Source organism: Empidonax traillii, unplaced genomic scaffold (assembly GCF_003031625.1).
Source record: "Empidonax traillii isolate 1590-97213 ecotype Southwest subspecies unplaced genomic scaffold, ASM303162v1 scaffold707:size593822, whole genome shotgun sequence".
In the NCBI taxonomy this organism is placed as follows: domain Eukaryota; kingdom Metazoa; phylum Chordata; class Aves; order Passeriformes; family Tyrannidae; genus Empidonax; species Empidonax traillii.
Genome location: NW_020955900.1, coordinates 304608 through 326426, shown reverse-complemented (window position 1 = coordinate 326426; position 21819 = coordinate 304608). Strand labels below are relative to the sequence as shown.

Sequence of the window (21819 nt, the reverse complement as noted above, 5' to 3'; positions counted from 1 at the left end):
GGTGTTAAGTTTGCCTAGGTGTTCTGTAACCCAATACTCCTAACAATTTTAAAAAATAACAAAACCAACCCAAAATTGTGAAACTAAACTGTTTTATGTACAGAGAAAGCTGCCAGCAAGTCGTACTATAAAAAGGCTCCTTAATACGAAAACTTTCTTCCTCCTTTGGATCAAGCTTTTTCATTAGCCTTCAAGGGATTCAACAAAAGCCATCTCTCTGCTAAGAAATTTTAAGGCAGGAGCATGGAGTTTTGGATGAAGCAGGCTGAGATTTATTTTCCTGCTCAGAGTTTTTGGCTGGAAGTTGGGGTTTTTTTCATTAAAACATATCAAGATTATAAGATGATGTTCCTGAGAGAACAAATTTTTTTTTTTTTTTGCTTCAATGTATCACTTATTTCCTTTTGTCAATTAGGATAAGGACAGGTCCTTCCAGAAAAGTGAGGGACTGATTTTACCAGCTCCGATCAAAGTCCTGGAAGGTAATGTGCCTCATTCCTCCACCAGCTCTGCCAGGGAGGTTCAGTCATTGCCTATAAGATCTCTGCTATCCTATTTCTTCCAGGGATATGTGCTGTGGACAAATAGGTAAGAGAATAACATCAAAACAACTTTTAAAAAGGGCACCAGTGGATCAAAAATTTTAAGTTAGATTACCTAGTGGCATTAGTGTAGCTCCACTACCCCTCTGGGCCTGCTGTTGTTTACTTCAAATAAGTGTATTTCTTACATGTGTCAAAGAACTTAAAGAATGAGTAGAAAAAGAAATAAGTCATAGGAGACTAATTACTTGCAAATAAAACACATGCTTACATTCCTTGTCCTATTATTTTTATATCTCTCTCAACATTGAAGAGACTAGAATTCACTTTTTGTAAAAAGTTTTGCTTTGCAGTACATGAAGTACTGCTGCACATGTGTTTCAGACCTTCTAAGAGAAAATTAATTTCTGTTTGTTTGGTCATTTGAAATCTACGGCCTTTGGAATTATTCATTAAGTTATTCCTGTTGTTCTTACTAGTAATTCACTCTTATAAGTCAAAAATTAAAAATTAAGTCAATTTTTGACCCGATCCAGAGAAGCGCTTAAGTATGAGCTCACTTTAGGAACTGAGAGGGTGTCACAAAAATAACCCACTGAGCAATATGCTATAGCACTGCTTCAGAACAAGGCTCATGTTAACCATGCACGTAAGCACAATTTGAGCCTAGGTCTCCAGAACCAAAAAGACTCTCCAAATTAGTGTTACAGACAGTGGTCTGCTTAGCCGAAATCAGGTTGCTTGTACTAGAAATGATGGGTATACAAAAAAATGCATTCTAAAAGTTTTACCTTGATGATTGAAAATATTGAAATAAGCACAGAAGATCACAAATTAACATGGCTTTTCCTAGTACAGCTGACTCAAGCGAGCATTTGCTATGTCATAAATGGCAAATCTCACTTTAGAAATGCCTGGCTTCTTTCAGCCTTATCTACAGCCCTATCCAAGCCCCGTCATGCCTCTTTGCCAAGGAATATCTAAGTCTATACAGGCTGGGAATCTTATAGCAGCATCCTGGCTGGAATCACCTGTTTGCCTACACACATAAATCATTTATCTAAACAGCACCAAACAACAAGCTTGTGGCAACTTCAACTTCAGGCACACAGTGGACTGAGCTGCTGCAGCAGAAAATACCAGAACAGACAGGAAACTGTAACAAGTAGAGTTCAAGGTCATGTAGCAATTATTTTCCTTTGAAATAGCAAAGTTGGGCATCCAAAAGATTGACTAAATCAAAATATGGAGGTGTACTGACTTGGAATTTAGACACAGATGCTGATGATTTCTGTAAGGGCCTGATTCAGTGATGAGGAAAAAAAAATATACCCACACTTTGCGTGCGTGGTACAAATGCACATTTCTTAGCATTCAGATATTAATCCTTCTTTAAAATTATGAATGAAGAAAGAAATTAGCATTTTTCTCCATAATTTCACTGTGAGAAGAATGATGCATAAATAATTTAAATCAATATTTAAATAAAAGCTGCCTATCTGCTTGCAGCCAATGATAAAACCTGACCTTTATGACCTCTCATTCAGTGTTCTCCAAGGGCATTAAGCCTAACTAAGCTACTGAGTCACGGTGAAAATCAGGCACTGATAGCCCCATTGTATGAAGAAGCAGAGAAGTCAAATTAGAGCATCTCTAAACGCAATCAGCTTTCAGCACCTTTGCAGTCCAGGCCACAAATAACTTGTTTAACTTCACACAGCAAATTACTGAAACAACTGAGAAGAGACAATCCCAAAATAGATAGGATACAGTGTTCACTGGCGTCACCAGAGGTAAAGGACACAGGGTTCTAAACACTGGTAAGCAGATGCTCCACTGCGTATACTACACTCCTAAAGTTTCTCATAACTCATGAAGCTGGAACTGAATTAACAATGATTAGGTGTTACAGAAACTTCCTTTAGTATAAAGAGAAACAAATCTTGGGGCAATCCCAAGCACAAATACAGGCTGGGCAGAGCATGGATTGAGAGCAGCCCTGGGGAGAAGAACTGGGGGATGTTGGTTGACAAGAAGCTCAACATGACCCAGCAATGTGCACTTGCAGCCCAGAAAGCAAACCGTGTCCTGTGCTGCATCAAAAGCAGTGTGGCCAGCAGGTCAAGGGAGAGGATTCTGTACCTCAACTCTGCTCTTGTGAGACCCCACCTGGAGTGCTGCATCCAGTTCTGGGGACCCCAATATAAAGACATGGACCTGATGGAGCTGGTCTAGAGGAGGACCGTGAAGGCGATCAGAGATGTGGAGCATCTCTCCTAAGAAAACAGGCTGAGGGAGTTGGGGCTGTCCAGCCTGTAGAACAGAATGTTCTGAGGAGACCTTATTGCAGGCTGCCAGTACCTAAAGGGGAGAGAGCTGGAGAGGGACTTTTTAAAAGAACAAGGGGGAATGGCTTTAAACAGAAAGAAGATAGGTTTAGACTGTATATTAGGCAGAAGTTCCTTACTGTAAGGGTGATGAGGCACTGAAACAGGTTGCCTGGAGAAGCTGTGGATGCCCCATCCTGTAAGTGTTTAAGGCCAATTTGGATGGAACTCTGAGTAACCACGTCTAATGTAAAGTCCCTGGCCATTGCAGGGGAATGGAACTAGATGATTTTTAAGATCCCTTCCAACCCAAGCCATTCTATGATTCTATGAAATAACAGAGATTAAGGCATGCCAGAAGGTGTTTCATAGGCTCACATACTTGGTGCAGTCTCCATTCTCTGTGCTTTTCAGATTTCTTTCACATATTAACTAAAAACAAGTACTTACTCTGCCCACTGTGCTTTCTTTTCCTCCTTTAAATAATCTTGAAGATAGGATTTTTCTTCTAAATCCCTTTGAATTATGCAATTACTGTAAGTGCTGTTGCTATCAGGTATGAACCACACTTTTAGACAAGTCTCTTTAAATTGTTAATGAATATGGAGCTGTTTATGAGTCATGGTCCTTGACAGAGTCAGAAGAGGGCATGTTTTTAACACTTGATTTCTAAGCAGTAGCTGTTTTGCCTGTTCAAGGTGAGAAATTGAAACCTGGAGAGCTGAAGCCAAGGGCAGGAATCTGAGAATTTTGATCTTGGCTCCTGTTTCGACCACTACTGCACATTTGTTCCTGTTGGCTTTACAGATTTATACTGCGGGTGAGGAAGGAATTTAAGTAAGTGCCAAATTACCAAGACCAGAAGTGGCACCACTGATTTACATTACAAAACCAATGCAATTAACTGCATAAGAGGATAAAATCGAATGTGCTTATCTTGGTGTATACACTGAGATGACTTGACCAGAAAAGGAGCATCAGTATGTAATAATACTACAGTCCTGTCAGTGTGGGCAGAGCTTTGCTGACAAAGCTGTGCTTCATGCAGGTGAATTAACAACCTTCCCACAAACAAAATCAAGCTCCACCAGCAAGCAGAGTTTAGCCAGACGAATCTGAACAACACTCAAGACTTTGCTGCCATAAGGGATCAGTCAGGAGCCTTGACTCTTCACATCCCCGACCTATACGGCGGATGTCAACAACACAGATGTAGCCTAAATGTGCTGCAGAGTTGTTCTCAGCTCTAGTTGTGTTTTCTCTGGGCATAGTATGCTGGATGAGCAAGTGTTGGTCCTTTGGATAAGTTGATGGAACTGTGGGTGAAACCCCTAGCTCTCCTATGGAGAGCCTTGTGTGTGCTTGATTTCTTGTGTGACAATGAGCAAGTTATTTAGTTTCCATATGCCCCACTGTCCTTTCTGTAAAATGGAGACAATGGCATTTCCAATATAATATAAAGAGTTTGTGAAAATAAACATACTAGAGAGAATTAAATCTTCAGGAAACTCAGTGCATTACCCACTACTGTAGAGATAATTTAGGGATGGGAAGCCCTTTGAAAAGGCCAATATACTTGTGAAGATACTTGATCTGTAATTTGTGTAAGTGGAATTATTTTCTAAGTTAACTCAAAGCCAGTACCTCTCAACAGACCATATGAACTGAGAAATAAACACCTCCAGGATTCCCATCAACACACAATGGACTCATTGGTAGTGCTAATGCTAGAAGATTATGGTTAAGTCAAGTTGAAAATGTTTTTTTTTCAAATAATTTTGCTCAGTTGAATATCTATATTTGGTTGGGGGCAAGGGGGAGATGAGGGAAAGGTCTCAGTGACCAGCTCAGATAATATACTTACGAAGCTATCTCTGGAATTCTTAGGTTGGTACCTATGACACTATCAAATTCATTGGAAAGAGTTTATCGCAAAGTTAAATGTCAGCAGCTGCAAGCCTTTAAATGGAACATACTTCAGCTCCTGGGCAATGGCAGCGATCTGTTCCACCCTGTCCTGGTGAGCAGCCAAATCGCTCTCAAAAGCTTCATGTTTCCTTAACATGGCACGGACTTCTGTCAGAGAAGCAGATTCATAATCCTTCTGAAGTAAGGTCTGCTCTTTGCCTGAAAGAGGAAATTAAAATATTACTCATTTTTTACTAATTTATTTGTTAGAAAAGTTGCAAATTTAATCAACTTTTTAAACTCAGGCAGGGTGAAAAATCATATGTATGAGATGAAATCCCAGCCCCACTGAAATCAGCAGCAAATTATCAGTCCAACAGTGTTAATTAGAAACATATAGTTTTAAAGATCTCACAGTATTTTCTTGATTTTTTCACAGGCTGTTTATACAGGTCTAAAATAGTGAGTATTACATTTCTGGAGAATCTGGCATAAAAATGCCAGCAAAAACTGTATCTCTAAAAAATTATTCATTTCAGCACTTAAAAAAAACAAAAAAAACCAAAAAAAACCCTGAGATGAGAGACTGCCTTTTGTATGCAACAATGAATTTTAAATGGAAAATGCCAACCTATTTACAAAAGGCTAGAGAAGTAAAGAACAAGTAAAAACTGAAATACTACTCCTTAGTAGCTCCTGTGTTGAACAACTGAATCCACACCGACAGGCCCTACAGCTGCAGCTCACCACATGGCCTTACACAGCTCCATGAATTCTAGAGCCAGACACAACTATTGTTTCACTTGCTATGTACCAGCTTAACTGAAGTTTTCCCTGCACAGCAGCTATAACTTGTCACCATGTGTAGTTTATGTTCAGAAAATAGGCTCTCAGGGCTAATAAACACTGTAGTTTCCCTTCTAGTATCTGCTTGGCAGCCATTTCCAGCCTTGTGCGCTTCCAGCAACTGTGTTACAGGATGGACTCTGGTTTATTCTCACAGTGTGAAAGGAAAAAGCATGGCAGAAGCAGGAAGATTGTTGTCAGGGCAAACAGTAGGATGATTGAGCAGATCCATGTTTAATAGTCCCCAACAAAACCGAATGCCACTGTATGGTCCTATAGCTGTTAAAACCACACGCAAGGTTAGGTTACCACCAAAAAACAGCACTATAAATGGGGTGTAATCCAGGGTTTGGAGCAAAGCAGAAACGAGTCTGTCATCATGTAGTTTATGTGGACTGTTCAAAACATCATGATGACCAAATAAGAATCAACTTGGAATACCTCTGTTAATAATTTCACACTTAACAAGTGTTGTCACCGCATTTCTGGTTGGCTTGCTGTGTACAAAGTCACAGGAACACCTGAGCAGAAATGGTAATATTCAAAGGCTGAATATTCCCATTAAGTTTGAATCACTACCTCAAGTATTATTTTTACACTTACATTTCATTAGCAACAGGCCAACAAGTTAGGATCATGACTACAGTCAACAAAACCTGACATTTTATCTGCTATTATTTTAGGTTTCTAAAATTGTCCAAAACTACTTATGAGTGAGTTCCTGGAAAATACTCAGCGCTGGCAGTTCAACTTTGAACATTACAACATTAAAAATGTTAAAAGCCATCTCCGCTCACCATATGCCCACTGTTCGTGAGTGGAAGCCTTCTGCCTAAATTTCTCAGCTAAGTGTTCAAGTCTTTCCAGTCGTCGTATTTCATTCAGCAGCCACTCTTCATAGCCTTTCTCAGCTTGTTCAAGCCTCTGCCAAGCACCGGCAATATCCTGTGAAGAGAATACATGGAAGAGAGGGGATGAAACTATAACCTCTGTCTAGGTTTACAGATTTCTGACTCATTCACAATTTGGCTTCGAAAAGAGAAGTCTTTATGTCCAGATTTTGTAAACGCATAAAATCATAGAAAATGTGGTTGGGCAGCTCAGGAAGTCTTTTAGTCCAGACACCTGCTTCTAAAAGTGGCTCGTATTCAGCTGGGTTCATAAAAGAAGCCGCTACGCAAATGGCTTCCAAGCATAGCTTGGAATGTCTTCACGATACATTGTTTTTATCTCCCATTTTACAATGTGTGTGCTCTTTTATGACAAACCTATCTGGTATCAAAATAAAAGTGCTTTGCTTTCACAAGTTGACAATAGCTAAACAATTAGTATCAAGAAGATTTGGTGCTTATCCGACCGCTTTCTGTGGTGCACAAAGTTTTGTGAGCTTCCTCGGAAACTCAAGGGTGTGAGTAGGAAACTGAAGTAACAGGGCCCTTACTTTCTGCATACGAGGGTGGACAACGGCCCTTTCAGATAGTGCAATCATTTGTTTATGAAGAACCAAAACACCACGATAGAACGGAGTACAGGAACAAGTTTGCTATATTCCACTGGAAATGTTTGGACCCACAGTCAAATTACAGTACTTAGCAGCAGATGAAGATTCTTGGTACTGACTATTCTTATCTTCACAGACATAAGAAAAGAAGGGAATAGAACTTTTAAAAGTAGAAAAAAGCAGAAACATGTATTGAGCAATGCCTGTTTCTGTAAGTCTGGTGACTAAAATGTCAGTGAAACCACTGTGAGTTTTGCTTACATAAATAATATTTGGCCTCACTGACAGAGAAGTATTGATAACATTCCCAAAGGAAGCTCTGTATCGTCTTGCATCTCAAGACAACTTGTTCTTGGGAAAACCTTCAAAGAGGCAGGAGCATGCTTAATAGAAAGGAAGATTCTAGAATGAAAGGAAGTATGTAAAAAGAGTGGTTTGGCGTTGCTGAAGTGCAGCAGACTGATGTTTCTGAACATGAAACCTTCGCATTGACATTTTTGGGGTATCATTGATAAAGTGAACAGAATATTGATGCCTCATTTACTTACTGAAACCATCTTCCCCTCCGATGGCATGAAAGCTGGCCGGTTGCTGATTCTCAGTTTTGTCTGCAGGGTGTTGAAATTGATCTCCAGTTGACATTTCTCTTGGACTTTGGGAGGTTTGTGTTTGCGGCGGTAGTCCCGGAAATCCTCTAATTTCTTCTGCATAGCCTGCATTGTTTTTTCTGGAGTCCTGTTTTCCAGCCAAGGAATTGTCCGGCGAATCCATTCTAAAAGCTTTCAAACCAACACAAACAACTCATATAAAGGCAATAGAAAAGCAACCAAAAAAAACTTGTATCAAACACACGAATCTTAATTACTTTGTTCCATTTTAATATTATTGACTTCAGTTGTTATCAATGCCTTAATGGTGAGTAACCACAAGATTTTCGAAGCTGAACTATACTTTTTTAACTAACTTGCCCAGATATTCTATGTACTTCTAGAAATACACCAATTCAGAACGGTGAATGCACACATAACATCTCTCCAGCTAATTACTCAAAATCTGAATTACCCAAAATCCCTTGCCACTTTCAAAAGTATTGGTCTTGATGGGAGCAGGACAGAAACCAGCCAAGTAACTCAGGTCAAATAAAAATCTTGGCTCAGATGTCCTTTAGTGCCATGTAGACACAGACAGCAGTGCTCTGATCTCAGTATGTTTTTGCAGGTTCTGCATAAAAGACAAGAGAGCTCTCGCTTGTTCACTATACATCTGTAATTCTGACTCAACAGATTTACTATTTCCCAGGAAAGGACAGGAGGAGCACAGTGTGCCTCCTTCTTCAGTCATCTGCTGTCTGTGCTCACAGGTGAATTGTGAACACCCTGACAGACCTCCCCAGGTGTGATTTGCAGTACACAAAGCCAATGGGCTTGCTTGGAGTGACAGGATCTGGTATGTTCCACATGTGGCCAAGGATGGCTGCCTTTGAAGATTACAGAGACAAGAAGCTTGGTCTTGGGGCAGACAGATGACAGTCCTCAAAACATCTTTTAGGCATGTCAACAAGACTGACTGATTTGCCGGAGATCACACAGGAAGTCTGTGGCAAAGGAGTCACCTAAACCTTGACATCTTGGGCAGCTGGGCTTTATACTCTGCCACTGTGAGATTTACACTCATAGTGTCTCCACTCTTCCAGAGCGTGCATGAATCTTTCAGCTTTCAGCAGTTCATTGTCACCATATCACAGATACAGCATCTTTACCTCACTTGCTAGTCTCTCATACTCTTCCATCAACCTCTCATTTTCCTGATTCACAGCAAGCACCTTACAGATCCGATTAGCTGCAGTCTCAGCCTGTAAAACACAGCAAATAAACAGGACATAGTCATAAACACATTCTGAGAAAGGTATAGGTTTGGAGAAAGAGAGAGGAGGTGGCTGCTGCAAATGAAAAAATCACATTCCTTTATAGTTGTTGATTTATGCTCCTAGGTTAGATATTCATTTCCCCTCCTTCTGCAGTCACAGATTTCAATGGCCTGAATAAGGCACAGGTCAGCAAAGAAGTCCATCCCCTTGTTGAACAACGAAGCCTTATCGCACAAGGGGGAATTTTGCACTGTCATTATAGTTGTCTAATTAATCTTTTCTTTTCAAAGACAACTTAGGTCATCCTTAGAGATATCTTATTAGGTTATTTTTTTTTAAATCACACCAAAAAAGTATTAGATTTGTTAGCCACACTGGAAAGCTACCACATGGGATTCAGGAGTCTCAGCCACTCTATATCTGCACATCATATGTAGATATACCCTTGAGAATAAATGCAGCTCAACCACTGACAGCAAATCTTTTCATGCCTCGTGACAAACTTATATGTGAAGGCGTGGTGAAGCTCTGCCATATTTAAAATTTACATTAGTAGTTTGACATCACAGAGCTATACTTTCATACAAATGTGACCCTGGAGTATATCTAAGCAAACAAATATCTGTGTAGACTCCTGTATCACAGAATATTTGGAATTCCCCTTTTGCTTGAATAGCAAAACCTTTGTAACGAGAAGTAAGAGGGCACAACAGTACAGCTATGCTCTGATAAGGTATAGGTGACCAGACAGGAAAGGCAATTAAATCAAATCCTGAGGACTAGGAATAAATCAACTACTTTTTTAAGGGTTGGTTTGTTTTGTTTTTTTTTTTACATTAAGTTGGGTTATGTCCATTTGTAGGCTAGAAAAGTATGAAGCAGAACAGGGGGAAATACCACACCGATAAGTGAGACTCCCATCCTGTGTGAGAGGTCTGCTGCTGATGTTCATGCCTTTTATACAGTACTTTGATCCACAAATAATTCTGCTGGTTTCTGTGGGAACCAGACACAAATACTGTGTTGGATGTCTTTTGTGCCTTTCTGCACTTTTAGGCATCTTTGAAAATCTAGCCCTAAATTACTACTCAGCATGAGTAAGTCTAGAATAGTCTCAAACTCCAAATATCAAACATTCCTTTATGCAGCAAATGCATGAGATGCATTTTACAGTATCTTAAAATACAGTTTTTCTGAAGTAGTCCTTATAATCATTAAATAAAGACTCAAAATTGGAGAGAGGAATGTCCATTGGAATTAAAGAAGTTAACTTGCCACACAACATTTAACTAAAACAGGTTAGAGAGCTGGTTAAAATCAAGTATTAGTGCTCAAGTAATACTTGCAATTGTTAATTAAAACCACATAGTACTAAATTAGGACTTTTTTTAATAAGCAAGTGGAAATGTGAAACAAACCAATCAAAACCACAGCAACCTGAAGGGACAGTTGATTAATACCTGCTCTGCTCCAGCAAAAGCATGGTAGAAGCAGGACACATATGTCATGATAGCTCTCTCATCAGGTTTGGGAGTGTTCACAATATCTACAAGATGGGGGAGAAATTGAAACAAAGCAAAAAGAGAATCGAGGAGTAGAAAACAGGATGAATAAATAAATGTACAACTCTATGTCATTCTGACTGTTTTCTTGTCCATAGCTCTGAATTCTAGAAACTCCACAAGGCTGCAATAAATTTAGTGTTAGATTGACAGGTGCTGACAGAATAAAATGTACACTAAAAATTCAATGTAAGCTCTTGCGAAGAGGAGGATTTTTTTTTTTTAATAAGCTTGATCCTGCAGTATTGTCGGGGAAGAGCGACCACAATTTTACCAGGACTGTCTGCTTATGACTGATATGCATATGTCTAGTGACTTGGAATGTGGGGGGATTTTTTGACATCGACACAGGAAAGACAGACTACATTTTGATCTGAGGAGATGTTCTCTGGTAGTTGTATATGGATTAGTTATAACTTTAGCATTATATATCAGTATTCTTTATATCGCCAATACCTGAGGTATGCCCAACTCCAAAGTGCCTTGCTTTTTAAAATTTTCCTTCTTTTCTTTAGGACGCAATTACAGAGCTTGTCTGAGATGCCTGTGTATGTTTCTGTGTCTGTTTTGCATAGTAGCATCATTTTATGTTGGTGTTTGTACTTACCATTAAGCATTTAACATTTTAAAAACAATCCTGAAAGCATAAGAGAAGGGTTTATTTTCTGAGCATCTGTTATGATGATTTTGACATCTATAGCAGAAATAATATCCAGCAGAGAGAAGAAGGATGGCATTCTGCTATTGAAATTGTTTTTTCACTATGAGCTTATTTTCATTTTGCATTTTTAATGGTGCTTCAAATGAATGCACACAAGTTCATTTAAAGAGGATATTGTCCTCTATCCCATTCAGTAACCAGCTGTCAAAAACCTACTGGATATTATTAGTAAATATACAGAAAGATGAGACAAGAAGGTTTGTGTCTATGGAACAAATGGATAGACTACTACTGGCTCTACTAAGACAGTGGCTCACAGTGAAAATCAGGCAACAGGATATGAGCTCAGCTCTAAGATGCTGCTCTAGCAACTAGCGAGGAAAAGACCAGAAAAGGAAAAATTGCTGAAAGAAACAAGACAGAAGGTGAAGGATGAGATCTGATCCATCTACAATCTCACCTTCTGAGCACCAGCAAATGCATGGTAGTAACAGGAAACATAAGTCATAATGGTTCTTTCATCAGGTCTGGCAGTGTTTACTACATCTGTGTAGAGAGAAGAGGGTTAACTGCTCAGAAATTCTCACAGGGTACTTCCATCTGATTATGCTAATGGTGCCACCTCAGTGCTGTAAGGATTCCAAACAAATACACCATTATTCAGGTTGCATCTGTTTACTGTTATCAGTGCAAAGCTACTTAAGCTTTAGGAATCAGTAAATGCAAAAGATACAACTCTCTCTGAAATGATGGCAAAACATCTGAAGGCTGAGACTGTACAGAAGGGTATTGCTACCTTCTGGTTTGTGGAAACTTCCAAGCAGATGGCATGGCTGGCAGATCTACTGGGTTCAGCTTCACTGCCACTCCAAAGCAACTTCATCTAAATCACTAGAATTATTCCAGAGTTAAACACAGCCACTGACAGTCACAAAACAGAAATGCATTCAGTGTGTATCAGCGCAGGGATCCTGTAGCTCATGAGGTACTGACATATACTGGAAACCCACAGAACTCCTGCAGTCCAGAGTCCATTTTGTGCTAAGAAAAGCTTGGGTAGTAACAGTTCTGTAATCCCTGTGCCAGCCCATCTTTTTAGTTAATAGCATAAATCACAGGAGAGTTTGGCTTGGCTGGCTGATATCTTTGTTCCCATCATGGCAGTAAAGAATGAAAATATACAGGGGGTGCAATCGAGGTATGGGTACATGGGTAAAAATGGACCTTTTCAATGAGTAACAGAGAAAGGCAGAAAAAGGTGGGTTTAAACCAATTATGGCTGAGTAATGAATGATTCTAGTGCAAGCTGCAAGGATTCCTGCCAATGTAAGGAGTGGAAAGATACTGACGTGAAAGGACCCAGGAATGAGGTGACCATTTCTAATGTTAACAGTGAAATTTCTAAGTTCAGGACCGATGTATTTACTGATTTTACGTCTACTTTACATAGCTGTGAACAAAACTTTGCAGTTTCCACTGATAACAAAGTGGAAGTAAAGAGAGTGAAAAGTAACCATGAATATAATTTCATTTCCTCCTCCCCTTCCAAGAGGCAAATAGCAAGATAAGGGCTAGAATGTGCAGAAAATCTGGTGAGGAAAATAAAGGGTTTCTTATATAGACTATGAAGACAGGAAAAAAATGAAGAAAGGAGAATGTTAGTAGGAACTGCTCAATGGTAAGCAGGCAGCACTTCTCTGTTTATTCCTTGCAGTGTTTCAGAGAAAAATAATTAATGGTGCTTGAAAGGGGAATTGCAATTCAAAATATGGAAACAATTTGTTTTGAAGCATGAAAGTGAAACCACTCTTCAACGACGAGGTTACAATCCAGATTTTCCAAATCACCCTGCCTAACTTTGCTACGGAAGACTTCAAGAGGAACGGACATAGCCAGTTTGAGTGCTCTGGATAATTCCTGTGTTATCACTGCATTACTGACAAGCCAGCAGAGCAGAGTCTCCATTCTTGGAGATGAATGCTTTGAACTACTGTAGGCAAATTCCAGTGTTTTGGCAGCGTTTTTTGCCCAGAGCACAAAAGTTTGGTTATCTTGAAGAAATTTGGGAAACTCTAAAGATTATTGGAGACACACAAACTATTTGTTAAAACTATTGCTACATAAAGTTTACAACTAAAATAAACCAAAAAAATGCTTCCCTCAACCTACCTCTCTTTCAGATGCAGCATGTGTTTCAGATATTCTGAAAGTTTTGTACTTCTAGTTGTATTTCTGGTCCTCTCATTTAAACATTTTAAAAAAAGTGAATATGCTTTGAGCTGCTAACAGTTATATTTACTTTTATTATACTTAGATTTTAATTACATAAAGGCAAGGATTAACTTTGATCCTGCATTTTACCTCAATTATCACAGTGGGGCCATGTGCTGAGGTTAGGGTTCAAAGTAGTATAACAAATGCAAACAATAACAAACAATCAGTAACGAAGCAAAAAGTCAGGGAAATTATACAATGTATGGGGGAAAAGAAGGAAAATATTGCTCAAAACCAAATCAGACTGCTACATTTTGATTCATGTAGAAGAAATGTTGAAAATTTGCTAGATTAAAAAAAAAAAAAAAAAAGAAATTTCACTGTGACCTGTTAATAAACAAAACAAACTTAAGTTAGATATAACTCTCACCTTCTGCATCCAGCATCTTGGGAATATCCAAATGCTTTTCAGCAATTTCCATGGCAAGGTTGATATTTCCTATGGGGTCATCCTGCATTAAAGAAAAAAGTTCGAGTCAAAGATAGAAGTGTTTCTTTGAAGCAAAACTACTGTAGGTACACTAAAACTTATTCTGGTTTTCCAAACTGTAAACTGGATTCACAATTATTTTTCTTCAAAAAGTGGAGTCTAGGTATATAAATTTTGGTCTACCTGCTGCTATATTTTTAAAAGAAAACTTTAATAAGCTAATATCTGCCACTTGGACTCTGCTGCAAATACATTCTGGAGAGGAACGTAGATAATGTATGCAGTGTACACTCATAATTCTGAGCTAATTCTGAATTAAGTACAGCAGCAACACATACTGTAAAGGCCACTGGTCCAGCAGGCTAAACTAGATCGTTCAAAAAAAGTTAATCCTGCCTATTTTATACCCAACTCTACAGTATATTAAAGGGATATAACTTCTGAGTTCTCTGTTGGTCAGGTGAATACATGAGAAGAAGCAAGCACATACAGAACTGTTCTGCAGAAGGAACAAAACTTGCTAGTTTGGGCTTGGACATAAAAATCTGTAATGCCTCTATAAACTGAATTTTAGAGCCATGGAAATTCAAGCACTTCCTCTGGTTTTGAGACTTTGGTTTTTGAAGGAAAGAAAAAAAGGAAGCAGTGAGCATAGTTCAGACAGACAGCAGACATTTCATGTCTTACACTACAGACATTGTCAGCTGTTGCTGACAACGCAAGGGTGTGTCAGATTGGGGCTACCACTAAGGGAGCCTTGGAGGGAAAACACCCTACAAGAAATGGCAGTTCATGCCATTAATGCTATTATTATTTTCACATATTTGGAAACTGGTAAATTATTATAAGCACTCTGAACAATGCCCATGTCTACAGAGAGGCTGGGAAAATAGGACATAGAAAAGCAAAGTAAAATATGCAGTAAATCTAAGTGAGACCTATTGACTAGGTTAAAACACTTTGCTTATGAATGAGTGATGAGCACCTCGTATTTGTGTGCTTGATACTAAGTGCATCACTAAATTGTGCTCCACTGGTATAGCATTTCTTTAAAATCACAGCAGCTTCTGAATAATTGGAGATCTCCATCACCCATCCTTTTTTAAAAAAACTACAAGCCACAGTAGCTACAGCTAAAGAAATACCTCATCTAACTTGTCATAGTCAAGAAGATCAGGCCTGTGTCTATGGATAAGGGCGTTGAAAGCAAGGCCATCTTTCCAGCTACAAGTTCACACAAAAAGCATTGGTGCGAAAAGGAAAGGACAGCATGCAGGAGATAAGAAATCAAGAAACAAGACACCAAGACAGCTGTTAATGTAACCAAAATGAGCAGTCAATCAAACACAGCCAGGTCAGAAAAGCAAGATCTATTTTAGGATTTTTTTCTGCATGTGCTTTACGTGCCACAGCTCAGCCTCAGTTTGAAACCTGACCTGTTCTTATTTTAGAAATCTCTAAGAGGGAAATAGTAATGTTGAAGCAGACCTGCTTGTGTTCTGTTCCCTTTTCTCAGCACTCATCTAGAGGATCATTACACTGTGAAGTTATTTAGGACTGTGTACCACTTTTCAAAGCACAAATTCAATCAAACTAACTTCTGTTTGTGCCATGCATAATAAGCACATGTACACAAAGACAGGTAGCTTAATCATTCCATGAATCTGTTTATCTGTAGGAAAGGCTGTATACAGAATTAGAGAACAAGCTGCTATTAATGGCTAATATTTTGCCCTTTAGTTCAGATCTGCAGTTATCCTAACAGCTACCTAAATTAAAATCTTATGTGTTCAGCACTAAGTTCATTTAATTTTCATCACTGCATGCCTTGGGAACTCTGGCATAAATTGAACATATATATAAAGCAAACTAAGTTTTAAAATAATATCACTTCATTCATTTATCTTTTCCTTCATAAAAGACTTTCTAATAACAGTTGATTCCACTAGTAAAATCCATTTGTAATGACATGGAATGGAAAATACAGTTGATGTTTTACCAGTCTCATCAATGCAAAGTTGCACTCAACAGATTAAAACCATGATTAAGTTTTCTGTTGTACTGGTGTTTATATGAGACCTCTAGATGCATTCATTCCAGAGAGCAGAAAATGGTATGTATGTATTGAAACCTAATGTAAAACAACAGCATTGCACCTTCTTTTTATGTTTTATTCATGAATGATGATTCTGAAGAAGAAGAAATTCTGACATTATTCTTTGTTCATCATTCATCCCTCTCAAACTGGTGCACTTTGCCACGAGTAGCACACTGTAATAAAATAGTTTTGCAATCCCCATGAGGTACTACCTAAAGAAGTTAGGATATCAGCTTTGTTTCCACTTGTCTGAAACTACAGGTAGAAGTACAATCTGAGAATCAGTGAATATTTTCTATGTAAGACTAATAACTCAGTGTGTACTCCTAATTACCGAGGGTAGTGTTTGTTCTAAGGAATCTTATTCATCATGTCACTGTTTACTGCTCTGCAATCTACAGTAATGTACACTAGATACAAAACAGGATGGACTGTACAGTACTATCACTGGTAAATGGATAATTCAATATGTTTTATTTAACATCCACATTGGGCAGTGTAGAGGACTTCAGCAACTGCCCAGTAGCTGAGGACCAGGTTATTTGCAATTAGATGCTGAAGCCGTTGTAATGGGAAGGAAAGAAGGATAAGGTCCTCTCCTCCATGTCAGTGGGGTTTTTTTGGAAGGACCTTAGAAAGTCAGTCAGAATTAGTATGCATTCCTGAGCCTGTCTTCTAGAAAACATGCTAAGCAAACCAGAAGCAAGCCAAATCACTGCAGGACAGCATGCTGTACCACCCAGACTGATGACCTTATTTAGCTTGGAGTAGTCAATAAGATCAGGTCGGTGTCTGTGGATAAGTGCACATAATCCAAGGCCATCTTTCCAGCTTCACAACAAAAAAAAATAAAATGGAAAAAAAATAAAAAATTAGTTAATAAAGTCATGGCATTTTACAGTTTGATCCTTGCTCAAGGCTTAAAAATCAAGCAGGAATTCTCCTGTCTAATCCTGACACTTATGTTCTGTCAAGTCTAATCCCTCTGAGCTGTTCTGTTACTGTGCTCCTTTTGTTGTAATACATATCTTACTCTACAGTCCATACACACTTAAGAACTCCATATATTTTCCAATGTAGTGTACATGTTGTGCAACTGTACCTGATTTCAATTGCTTCATTCATGCAGTGTTCTAGGATAGCTCAAGTACATGTTCAGAAATGAAAGACCATAATCACTTAGAACATGTTTGTGAGAAAAGTAAAAAGAAGAGCAAACCTGCAATTACTTGAATTTGCTGAAGCAATTCGCTTATTCAGTGTCAATTATTTCAGAGTATTTTAGTGGCACAACCATGTTGTGCTTCAAGAAGTAAGAAATCATAAATCAGCTCAGTTTATTTAAAACACTTCACACTTATCACAGCTTTGATTTGAGTTCTTACACTTAATCATTACTTCAGACTCACTGCCTTTTGAGGCAAGAACAGACAATGAATGGAGATACAAATAATATTTATTTGGAAAGATTATGAGAGGTTTCTTTCAGCCATAAGCAATTATTCTGAAAGGTACTTTATGTAAACACTTTAAGCAATCACAGGGTCTGTAATTTGAGATCTTGTCCTTGTGTGAGCCTAAGCTGTTTAGGCTGTTAAAATCCCTGTCACTGATATGTCTGGGTAGGTCCTTCAAATAACAGAACCATCTCCAATAAAAATGTAATACAATAAGCAGAATATACCTACATTGTATAATATGACATCACCCAGAAGGTAAAACTTAATCAAACTGAGCACCAAACTAACAAATTTTTCTTTTTCTAAAAGATATAAAGTAAAATGATGTGGACAGTCTGCTGTAAGGTAGTCCTGTAAGAGCTGATCCACCCAAACATTAATCAAGGTATTTCCATTCAATGTGTTTTCCCCATATCATGTATTAGACCAGAATAGGTACATACACAGAACAAGATTCTGATACTGTAACTTACAGTGTACTCTGGATCCATATAAAGTTCTATGAAATATACCTTTGTATATTCTGGGAAAGTAACACTTAGCAAATTTCAGATCTCTGAAAGGCCATACAGGAACTGTAAATCAATTATTTTTTATCTTGGAATGCATATATGAACTGTATCTTCTCTGTCACGACGTGTTTTAGGTACTGCACATTAAGAAATAATTAAAAACACAAAAACCCTCTTACAGAGCTGTTTTAAGTACTAGAAGGGTTTCAGGGTAGGGAAGATCACATGGTTAAACAGTGAGCCATGTAGTTTAATGAAGTAGGTCACTGGCAGAGCTTCAGGAACCAGCCCAAGGAAATCCCCAAACTAGGCAGCCTGTATATGGCCTGGAACTCCCATTCTAACTCTTAATGAAAACACCGAACCATGAGGCTGGAGCTTTACTAAGTTTTCCAACTTAGGTCACGATCCTGATTCTGAAAACAAGTATGTTTAAAGTATTGCTTGCTGTTGTGTATGATCTAAGTGCATTTTCTGCTCTTTGCTTATAGTTACATTATAAAATTATAAAGACTGATTCACCATGAGATATTTGCATGCTCAACACACCAGTATTTTTGCCAGAACAGTCTCTCTTTGGCTCTCTGCAGTGGCTCTCATTTCAAAGCAGTCATTTGCCACTATGCTGCAGTACTTAAGAACTCCCAAATACCAAGGACTTCTAATAATGTAGTATGGTCATAGGGCATGTAGTAGGATTTTTTTTCTTCTAGATAGTAACTATGGAAGTCATAGCAGATAATGCCAAAGACTAACCAAAATAAGACTCTGAAGATATACCACCATAATTTGAAAAAAAGTCTAGCTGAAAGTGAAGAGCAAAATTCTCCTATCAAATATATACCTACACAACTGTGGGAAAAAATTGATGTAAATTTTTTTAGATCGCGTCATCATCTTGAAATAATGAAAGTTTACCTAAGATGGAAGTTTTGAATGTTCACATTTCTGTAGGGAGCAGTTTTCCTTTGACACCACAGCAGCAGCCCTTCTTTGGCAGAGGTCTCTGTAAAATACACAAGGGAGTAACAGAGAGGAAAGATGTGAAAAGTGCCCAAGTAATTAATTTCTAATGGTCAGCCCCCATAAACTGGCATAAACCAACATTTAATCCTAAAGATACTCATAAAATGGACAACTGGAGCTCCATTAGAACACAGAGGTCTGTTAACACTAGAGTCTCAGCCTGCACAAAAGTTCTGGGATGTTAGAAGTCTAAGGAATTATACTGGTTGGACAGCAGACTGTGTATTTGGAGAAAAATACCCAATATAAATATAATACAACTAGACATAAAAGACTGTTGGTGCCTACATGAAATATGCTTGTAGACTCAGTTCAGGGCTAAAAAACTATGTTGGAAATAGGACTAAACACAAAGGGTACAGCAATTAGTTTCAAGACACTGAAGCTCAGAAATGTAGTCATGTTTCTGTGTCTCCAACTGAGAGACATGACCAGAACTTCTGCGTTTAGAAAGGTGGCTCAAAGTCTCTGTCAGGATAAGGGGAGTAATTATTTTTTCCCTCCAGAAATTAGTTCTGCCACCAGGTAGCAAACTTGTGGTATCATCTCCTGTGAAAAAATTTATTTTTAAAACACTCCTTTCACGTATGCACAATTCACATAAAAATGTTTTTAAACAGATTTCTTAGTTATTTAACATAATTGTATTACTATTACCTTCCACTGAAATATCTTGAATAGCAAAGCGAAGGATGATAGTCCAGATCATACCCAGTGTCATTTTCACATTGCCGTCCACGATTTCTAAGGTGAAAAAAAAAGATATAGTGGTAGCATTTATAATGGTTTTTTCCAATTTAATCTTATTTTAATTGTAGATTTCTACAAATAATACATTGCATCTAATAAATTATTTATATTTCTACCATAATTTTTTATTCACACAGAGTTCACCTGGGTTCATTTATCAACAAACTCCTGGTTGTGCTACTCTGGCAAGTAGGATTGAAGACTAATGAGGCTAAGACCACTTCAACACTTCCATGCTAAAAGCCTTCTCCCCAGGTATCTGTAACTGTTTCAAATCTTTACCTTTTAGGGTGACTTTTAAAGAGAGCATGAGGGGAAATACTGAAAGTTTGAACAATATCACTCTTACTGTTTTCAAATACAAAGGAACTGAAAAATATAGTCTTACCTCAATTTTTAAGAAACTACAGGACACTAACAGTAATCAGAAATTCCCCTATACTATTTAGATATATTTGAGAATTTACCTATAGTGCCAGCACAGACTAGATATGAAGAGCAGCTCTAGAGACACAGCACCTCCTGAGACTAAGCTACACAGCTTACTGCTGAGCCGTTCATTAACACGGCCATGAGGTTGTAATACCTTACAGCTCTGATGCATATGCACATTTACGTGTCTTTAATAGAAATGAGATTTTTTTTTTTTTACCTCTGAGGTTTCAATTTGTTTCAAGACTGCTTGAAACTACCTGTAAAGCCAGGTCAGAATCCAGTGCTCCTACACTGTAATTAAGTGATACCACCTAAATTTCTCAACACCAAAAAATGTACTGCCGGACCACTTGAATGTGTTGGCAATGTTAAATCAATCTGAAAAGCAAGTAAAGAGACTCAGAAAAACATAGTGAGACTATAATGAAGGTCCACCACTGGAAAGGGAGGAGGTGGGGCTATGAGAGATGGGAACTGCAGACTGACTTTCCAGTCACCTCATACCAAAGGAGCAGTGGAGCGGGGAAGGCACCAGCTGCTCCCCTACTTGAAAGTCACCTCCAGCCTTTTTCAAAAAGTGGAGCAGCTGTGGCTGCCTGAGGGCCCACTGGTGTTCTGGGGAAGGAGCAAGAGGAGCTTGTATCAGGATTGAGGAATTTCCTCAATTTAACATCAAATGGCAATAGAGGTGCCAGCAGAAAATGCAGTCACTCTGCTACTCAAAAGTTGCCTGAATCCAGGGCCATCTTTTACAGAACAAGGCAGCTGCTGTCTCCCAGACTTGAGATACATGTTGAATTGCAGTAGGACGTGACACAAGCTGTCATTTGAACCTATGGAATTAACAAATGTGGTAGGAAATGTCACCCATCACTGGTCTATAATTAGTAAGTGTGATAATTCAAGTTTATATATGAATGGCTATTTTTCTGCTTTCCTCGTTGGATCGTGCACTAATTTTCCAGAATTCTCACCTCACTCTGCCTGCCTTCCATGGATCCTACCTTATTGGCCCTGAAAGACCTCAAGTCATTTCACATCTCAAAAATTAAACCCTTTCAGACAAAAAAGACCAAATAGAAATTAGAGCATGTAGCTCTTTCTTCCCTTCCTCCTCGGTCAAGTACTTCATTCTATTTTAATGTCTGATACATATTTACAGAAAAAACAAATTTCTTCAAATTTAAAATAAATTAATTTAAATACTCAGGAGGCATTCCTGATTGTCAGGCAATCAGCTCATAGATTTACATAATCACTACATCTTTTTTTTTATTTACATATCCATATGTACACACAGACTGAACGAAAAAGCAAGAGAGGGAATTTTCTATGTTGTGCCTCAGGAGAATTTTCAAGTGATTTGTCAGCTTTGGCTTCTCATTATCTACTGCAGGCATAAAACACAAAAAAGGTTCATGTAAAAGACAATGAAGAAAAATTGCTAAAATGTTGAAAAGTATCAATGACAAAAAAACCCTGATTCATTCCTATCATTTTCCTCTACAGGTCAGTAGAAGACTTTATTAATTTTTTAACACTGCCTGTTTGCTCTGGGAGGAATATAGTTCCTACACCTCACATATGCAAAGCTACAGCTTTGTGGGGTTGAGGGCAGGA

The 21819-nt window shown here is 38.3% G+C and overlaps 1 protein-coding gene across 1 annotated transcript in view; it reads right to left on the bottom strand.

Annotated features, from left to right (window-relative positions):
* The window catches only part of ACTN2 (actinin alpha 2), a 67391-nt gene that overhangs the window by 17850 nt on the left and 27722 nt on the right, over window positions 1-21819 (bottom strand). The window contains exons 4-12 of the mRNA XM_027900092.1: window positions 19672-19758; window positions 18907-18994; window positions 16769-16847; window positions 13859-13940; window positions 10452-10537; window positions 8884-8976; window positions 7673-7903; window positions 6421-6568; window positions 4846-4996 (exon numbers count right to left, since the gene is read on the bottom strand). Coding sequence (XP_027755893.1) covers window positions 4846-4996; window positions 6421-6568; window positions 7673-7903; window positions 8884-8976; window positions 10452-10537; window positions 13859-13940; window positions 16769-16847; window positions 18907-18994; window positions 19672-19758 — 1045 coding nt within the window. The remainder of the gene's footprint in view (window positions 1-4845; window positions 4997-6420; window positions 6569-7672; window positions 7904-8883; window positions 8977-10451; window positions 10538-13858; window positions 13941-16768; window positions 16848-18906; window positions 18995-19671; window positions 19759-21819) is intronic.